Here is an 8,187-nt window from a genome sequence, read left to right on the forward strand (position 1 = left end):
TTTACTTTTGAGGTTTTTAATTATTGAAGCAACCAGAAAACTGTTGTACAACACCAAGGAGTGTGAGGCCACTGCAGAGCAGAGGACAAACGGGCTACAGAAGCTTACATATGTTTACAGGAACAGAGCCGGACTCGTATCAGTGCGGTTGACATTCAGTTTACAGACAAAACACTGACTCAACCTTGAGCATTACCAAACAAAACTAACAGAATTTCAAGTCTTGCGCCAAGACACTCAATAGATTCAACAATAGTATCTGGCGTTCGCTCTGTTAACCCGACTGTCGTGTGAGCCAGATGGATTGTTTACTTGGGAAAAAGTAGCGACACAATTAAACAAGGTCTGAACATGCCATGTAAAGTATACCTGAATGGTTGACTGCTGCCGGCATGTACATTCAGGATGCAACAACAAAACAACATGTGTCTCTTGCTTTCTGCTTACATCTGTTAGTGCTTCTTTCAACAGCATGTGTTGCTGAGGCAGACTGCAGGGTGACATTATCCCCCTCAGTGGCGGGAGGCGGGTATGAGGAGACTCAGCAAAACAAGCGCATTAGAGTGAATTTGCCCCTCGTCTATAACGCTGCTACTGACATACAGTAGTAAGTTAGCATTTGTAAAAAATAAAAGGTATCGCTAGTCATTTGTAAGGGGCAATTTCACCCTGGTTGTGCCAGGGAGGAAGGTAGCAGGGAGAGTTCAGGGGGAAGTCTGCTCAGCTCAGGGTCCGAATGGTTTCCAGCAGGTCTGGTTTGAGGAGGGCGGGGCTCTTTCCACCTGCGGCTGCGATATCCGCCTGCACAGCTGCATCCCAGGCAAATGAGAGCAGAGCGGCAGGGACCTACGAAAAAAACCATACAAGAATGCTCTGATATTAACTCACAGGAAGAAACTGCAAAAGATAACACCTTCATTTGTATTGGGCCTGCAATTAATTGTTTCATTATTGATTACGCTATTAAGTTATGTGTTCTATTAGTATAGATAGTAAAATAGTCTCAAGTTACCAGATCTCAAAGGTATTCAATGTACTGTAATATTGTAAAATCTGGTAATTTCTAAAGTAAAAACACCAAAGGATACGTATGGCATTATTCTATATTTTGCATATTGTCAACGAATCCCATGAAAAGACCATGCGGATTAATACACATTTAGTGCTCTTGTGAGTATTTACAGCAGCAGAGAGATGTATGTGAGGACAATTCAAAATACATAGTTCTTGGACAACAATAGAGGTAAGTGGCACAGAATATAAGAGATATCAGGCTTTAGATATAGAGGCAATACTTGCTAGTATGTTCAATTCATTGTTGGTTTTGGTCTTTTCAACGGATTTGTCAAAAATAGTGAAATAGAGAATATTGCCAGCATTGTCTTTTAGACAATTTTGTCACAAAAATTGTCATCTAATTTCCTTGATGTCTGATCTATGAATTATTTCAGCACTAGTTTGCTTTCTTTTATGTAGTTGTAGTTTCACAAACTCACCAGGTTACACTCAGCGAGAGCGACTTCTTCAGCCTCTTGTAGTTTTTGACCTCCTGGAGCGATGAGCTCAAAGGGCTGCCAGCCGTCCACCAGTGACTCCCGTACAAAGCCGAACAGCACAGGAAGTCGGTCCCACGCGTAAAATGTCCCTGAGGTCACACATCATCTTTACTGACTCTCTCCCATTTCAACAAAACTTATATTTGATGATAAAACTATTCAATACATTAAAATAGATTTTGTATTGTATGCTCTGAACTGATAAAAAAATAGACACTCTTACCTTGTAGCAGGTTCCCATCAGGCAGTCTGATCCTGAGCAGGGTGTAATTATATTTTCTTCTCTCCCTCTGCTCCTCTTTCTCCCTCATTGCCTTGGTGCGCAGCATAGCGTTCTTCTCCACCAAATCACTCCTGACAAACACACACAAGACATGCTGGTGCTTTAGTGCAGGCTCAAGGGAGGTGTGTGTGTGATGAACACTTTGGTATTTTTGTGGCTAGAGGCGCACAAAACACCCAGGGAGAACATAAAACATGGCAGGATTAGAAGGGTGCATTATTGGACATTATTGGTAGGTGTGTTTGAGCCTGTTAACAGTCATGGTCAATTACAACAGCTCTTGTATATCTCTCATTGTAACTGAGTCTATGTTTCTGGACATTAATGCTTCTACTGTCAAAATGGGGATAAAAACAGTAGTATGTTTAAGCTTTGCAAAGTTGCATAAACTCAAACATTGAAAACAGCTGCTACAACACAATGAAATTACCCAACACAGTTATGACAAGTAACGGCTGACATAAACAACAGAAGAGTTCAGAAGATCTAACTGTCTCCTCCAACACCCCCGACAATTCTTACTGCGTAAACTGTGAATCTGCGACCAGTTGGTTGACCACAAGAGCACAAACAGTCATGTGGTTGCTTTGCAACAGTCGAGTGCTGCTTGTGCAAGATTTTATCAAGCACTGTGAATCAGGGATTCATAATCACACTTTGACAATGAGTGTTACTCAGATGAGACACTGCAGATGCTGTTAACAATCATATACTGATCATTACTCTGCCTTCCTTGCATCACTACCGCATTTAGAAAAAATGTAGTTGTTTTGTTTACTTAGATGTCAACTGACTGAAAAAAAAAGCATAGTGAGAAGGAGAAATTAAATCAATAAAATCATTTATCCAGTTTAAATTGTATCTGTTTTATCAGGGGGTCAATGTATAAATGTAGTTATTATTAAATCAGACTGGACTGTCCATTAACAAGGAGTCTGTACCTCTGCTGTTGCTCCTTCTTGAGCTCCTCTGCCGTCAGGTTGTAGAATTCTGGTGGCAGCTCGAAGTGTGTGGCGTTGGGAGAGGCTCTGAACGCTTGAGCTTGTCTGTTCAGCTGAGCTCGGACTGGCTCTCCTCTCTGAAGACGATCCCTTCTCTCCTTCATCAACTCCAGGGCATCTGGATTCTGATCTGGCAACACAAGGAACTCCTCTTCCTCCTCTGATCACCAGGAAAGGCCAGTAAAAAGATGTATTAAGTGGCTGATATTACAGAAAAATCATTAACCAGTGCAGTGCACAGAAAACAACCCTCTGTTGATAAGGGCTTTGTTTGTCAGAAGCATCATGACTAATTTACCTTGACCTTCTATAGGAAGCATAATGCTGGTAAATCCCAGAGCCTGCAGAAACTCTCTACTGCCCTCCACACAACGCACTTTCTCCTGAAATAAAACAAAAACGTCCTTTGTTTCATCTCAACGGGATGCTGTAAAATCATTACAATCATGACTGGGAAATGGATTACGAAACAAAGCAGGACAAAGAATACTACGCACTCATTTAGCTGAACTTATGCAATACATTGATGCACTGATATTATGTTTACTGCGGCTCTGCAATCATTTCAACAATTACTTTATCTTATTCAGAATTCAATAAACTTGACACACAGTGCAGTTTAAGGAAGCCATGTTTCTCCTTAATAGAAAATCATGTTATGTACTTTGGTGAGGTTGTATGTGAGGTCTCAATATTCCACTAAGAACAAACTTGTTGCTCCTGAAAGATGGCCACCGAGTTCAATTTCTTTCCTCAGGGAGACAATCTTGTTTTAAGCAAATACTACTCTGTACACAAAAGATATCTGTTGTGGGAGTTCTCCACAGCTGCAGCTCAGTGATACTGGTGAAAAGCAAGATAGAGTGTATATTTTAACATAAATAGCTGCAGTTACTACCTTTAATATATTTAATAAAGCTTAGATCTGGGAACAGTTTAGTTGTGTGAGCTGACCTAAATCTTATCTTTGTTAGCGGTGCAGTATAAACCAAAGGGCACACAAACAAGGAAATAGCTGCGATTATTAATACCGAGCCAAAAAAGAAAAATGTAGCAGTTGGATGGTGATACTGACAAAATCCAGTTTTATACACACCTGAAATACTTTGTTGCTGAGTTTAATCTTCCTGTATTTCTCCTCTGTGGGATTCTTACATATATTCTCAACATACCTGTTGACAATACAATGAAGAAACAAACATAAATCAAACTATTTAAGATATTTAAACTGTGAAAATAGTTGAAAAACAGGACAAAAGCAAAATTAGAAGTCAGCATCAGTTGAAGATACATCTGTGTCTTACTTGCTTATGATGTCCACAGCAGACTTCACTTTCTCTCTGTCCCTGTTAAATGTGTGGATCATCATAACAGAAGCCTCAACTTCATCCTCCTCAAACCGCTGACAGTAAAAACAGATTTCATGTTTTGTCAACAACACTCAGAGGAATAAGATTCAGTCTCACTCAAATCACAGTTTTATGTATCTAAGAATTTCAAATAAACTCTAATTTGAGCTATAATGACAACATGTGACGATACAATTGGACGTACCATTAAAATGGCCTCTTTAATGTGTACTTCCCTCTCACTCTTAGTTAATGTGGCTCCAGTTAACGGACAGGTGAAATACACACCTGACACTGAGAGACAGGCGGGATCTTTCACTGGCACTTTGGATCCCTGGTGAGAAAATGTTGTTCAACATCATTAGACTCAATACTGATCACAATATAATCGTAAAATGGTGTCATTTGAGAAGGTTTGGTTCAATCTAACATATTATTGTAACACCTGTAACATACCTCTGCTGTTGCTGCCTTTTCTTTCTCAGCCAGTGAAGCCGCCTCAGCCTCCAGCTCTCTTTTAACTACAAGCAAAGGCAGAAAATCATTCAATTATATGTTTTTTTTATAGAAACCAGTGTCTTTAAAATGCCAACAGATAATAAGCAGTAGTAAGCTAAACTGTGATTCTTTAATCAAACTCTTACCTAGCAGTATAAAATATATAAAACTGGCTCAGCCATATGATATTGATATCTCAACTGACGTTAATTCCTACACTTTCAACTTTTTTAAAGAAATCTTACTATTGGGATAATTGAAAGTGAGGCACTTAGAAAAACCTCAGAAAACCAGGTCCAAGGATACCAATATATAGTTTTCTCCCCTACATCAGTAAATAATGATGACTCGATTAATACAAAAAAGATTAAGCTGTTCAAAAATGCTTGATTTGTTCTGATTATAAGGTTTTTCAAGAAGACATTAATCGATGTGTTGTTTGTTAATATTCCAAATGCTTTACAGTAGAAAATCATGTATATAAGCCGTCAGAAAATTGTTCAAATGTTATCCATAAAAATAATACTGGATCATCTGAAACCTTTTACAACAACTACGTAAAGTGACATTGTTTTAAATTATTACATGCAAAGGATGCATGTCCCGTCAACCCAAAAAGTAACAGTCAGCTACTCCGTTTGATGACACCACACAGACGCTCAGTGAATCATTAAGGCGTTGACTGTGTCTCACCCTGGTTCCTAATGGCGTCCTGTGAGGTGTGGACCTTCGGCCGCTGATGCTGTTCAATCCTGGCCAGAGCCGCGGCTCCAGCCATCTGGGCTCCTTCACTGGGAGCATGGCGGTGATGCTTTGCACTGGAGCTGCTCTGCACCACCTGGGGCCTGCCACTGTAAGTTAGTGTTAGAGGACAGAAAACTGAAGTGAGGAGACACGTTGGCCAAAAAAAAAATTACCAGACAGACACAATTTTTAACACGAGCAGTGTGCAAGGCTAATTCTAACAACACTATCAAAACGTCAGTGACACAGCAAGTCTACTTTCTAGTAAGTAGATATGTGTCTTAGCTATGATTTAAAGTAATTTAACGTCACTTAGGTCGCTTAATAAGCTTGTTTAGGGATTAACTGTTAGCTAACGGTACCCTGACATTAGATGCGCGCCGCCCACTGTGCAGACTGAGTTATTATATAACTAAACTAGCTGCTAACGATGGTAAAAACGCTGCCTGACACAGAGTGGAAATCACTAACTAGTCGACGTTGCTCTAGTTAGCTTTGTGACTTGCTAATAATCAATAACAACCAGCAGCTAGCACATTTTTGCAGACGTTAGACAGTTAGCTGTGCGGCTAACAGTTAGCTTTAGCGTTGTAGCAGCGGAGAAAAGTTTGCTGTTTACCCGCTCTCTTCCGTTAGTTTCTTCCCAGGACCGGCTGATTTAAACTTGATATCCTTCTTAATGTCATCGAAAAACTTCTTCATGTCTTTAAGCTGTCAGTGGGGATAAAATCTGATTGCAGAAGCACAAATTAGACGAAGAGCACGGGGCTAACTTATGATGGGAGGAGGACCAAAACAAAATATTTCAGCTGACTGAAAACTGCTTCCGGTCCGTAACTTTGGTGTCGCCACCGTGTGGTCGAGCTCAGAACTGTAAAATAAAGTGGAGTCGATCAGAAGTAGACAGGCCTGTCTGTGCAACTCATGTAGCCTAAAGCATTTCTAGCAGAGCAATATATGTGTACATAGCAAATTTAAACAAATAATTTCAGCAAAATATTTAGTTTTATTATATTTTAAAGCACAATTAGCATGCTTAGAGGTGAAAGTGCTTGTTCTGTATTTCACATTTTTCAACAATAATAATTAAAACAAAATACAAACAATAAAATAGGAGAAAAAAGAAAATAGAACAGTGATACTCAATAAAATCATACAATGAACATTAATTTAAAATAACAATGACAGCACAAAAAGACTTGCAACCCTCTGACACTCACCAAACCTCTGTGTTTGGTTTGGTTCTTTGCACATAGTATTTAAAAACAAAGTCATAATAAAAAGTATATATATATATATATATATATATATATATATATATATATATATAATGGTTTGAAAGTGTGTTAGGGTGTGAAATAAAATTAGGTCCACATGACAATAAAACAGCAACTGAGTATCAGCTATCACATTTGAGTTGAGGTGTGTGTGTGTGTGAGCCTTCTCCTGACATTGTAGGGGGATTTTCTCTGGAGTACAGCAGGATGTTGATTCAATGTTATATGACAGAGGGAGGTCAGAATTCCAGTGTACTAAAATGCATTGTTCCCCAGCTGTACTGGGAAGTAAAATGAAGTGCTTAACAGAGTTATTTATTTTCAATGGGTTCAAGTCTCCACACTTTAAGATCCTGTTGAATGTTCTTTTCTATAATTTCTGAGGTAGTTTTGGTAATATAGTCCCAAAACTCTGCAATCATTGGGCAATGCCAGATCATATGTAAAAGATCTGCATTTGTGATTTTACATTTCTGGCACATGGGTGAGATATTATTGTTAAATTTGTGCATCTTAACAGGTGTAAAGTATGTTCTGTGCAAGATATGAAATTGAATGAGTCTGTGCGTGGTGGAGATTAAAAAAGTTTGAGCTTACTCCAAAAGTTTGGAAGCATCATCATATGAGCAGTTTAGATCCAACTCCCCTTTGTGTTAGTAAAAGGAAAATATACATTTTTTAAAAACATTTTACTCAATACATAAAAGAAATCCGTATCCACACATTAGTTTTTCTGCATAATTGCAGACTGTTTCAAGGTATTTTAAAGGTCTTTATGGTTTTAATTCAAATTTCAGGGATTCCAAAGTTTCAATAGATGGAATAATTAATTTCATACAGGTGAATACTTTGCAAGCATTAAGAAAATATATGTGATATTATAAGCTAATAGGCCCACAGCAGGGATTTAAATGACAATATATTGTGGACTTGGACAGGTAGTCCTACTGATTTATAAATCTGTTCTCAAAAAAAGAGGAATACCTCAATGTTGATTGTTTAACTTTGAGCAAAATGTTCCTGAAGTGGTGGATATGAGTGGACCACAAAACCTTCAGATGGCATCAATCACCAGGACAAAAGCATCAGCTTGTGGCCTTTTTGTGTTACTACAGTTCCAACCAGAAACCCATCCATCAGTGAATTATAAGAACTATAAGGTGAGCGCCCACACAAATACAGGCATTTTTATTTAACATGTTATTTTATTTGTGGTGTTACATCCCTGGGGAGGGTTTGGTGGAGCTGTAGGTCTATATAACATATAACATATTTAAAACAACACTGTATTCGCAAGCTAGTTATATAGGATTTTTTTTTCATTGACACTGACTTTCTCTGACAAACAGTTTTCCAGATATTGGCTGAACAGTACGTGAACTGCTACAATTCTTTCTGCCATCAGTGCTTAAATTTACGAGGAGCAATTGAACGCAGCACTCGTACTTGTCCCGCACACATGCACACGAGCGCCGTTAA

General features: G+C 38.7%; 1 protein-coding gene across 1 annotated transcript; it reads right to left on the bottom strand.

Moving 5' to 3' along the window:
* Positions 1–6,255, bottom strand: ubxn6 (UBX domain protein 6). The gene is made up of 11 exons (XM_044361071.1): positions 6,051–6,255; positions 5,381–5,538; positions 4,646–4,710; positions 4,395–4,523; positions 4,145–4,242; positions 3,937–4,012; positions 3,139–3,223; positions 2,781–3,000; positions 1,780–1,910; positions 1,497–1,645; positions 1–846 (listed from the first exon to the last, which is right to left on the bottom strand). Exons 1-11 carry the CDS (start codon positions 6,131–6,133, stop codon positions 721–723), a joined length of 1,320 nt encoding a protein of 439 aa, XP_044217006.1. The 5' UTR covers positions 6,134–6,255; the 3' UTR covers positions 1–720.
* Positions 6,256–8,187: the final 1,932 nt, after the last annotated feature.

This window comes from Thunnus albacares, chromosome 9, assembly GCF_914725855.1.
Source record: "Thunnus albacares chromosome 9, fThuAlb1.1, whole genome shotgun sequence".
Lineage (NCBI taxonomy): Eukaryota > Metazoa > Chordata > Actinopteri > Scombriformes > Scombridae > Thunnus > Thunnus albacares.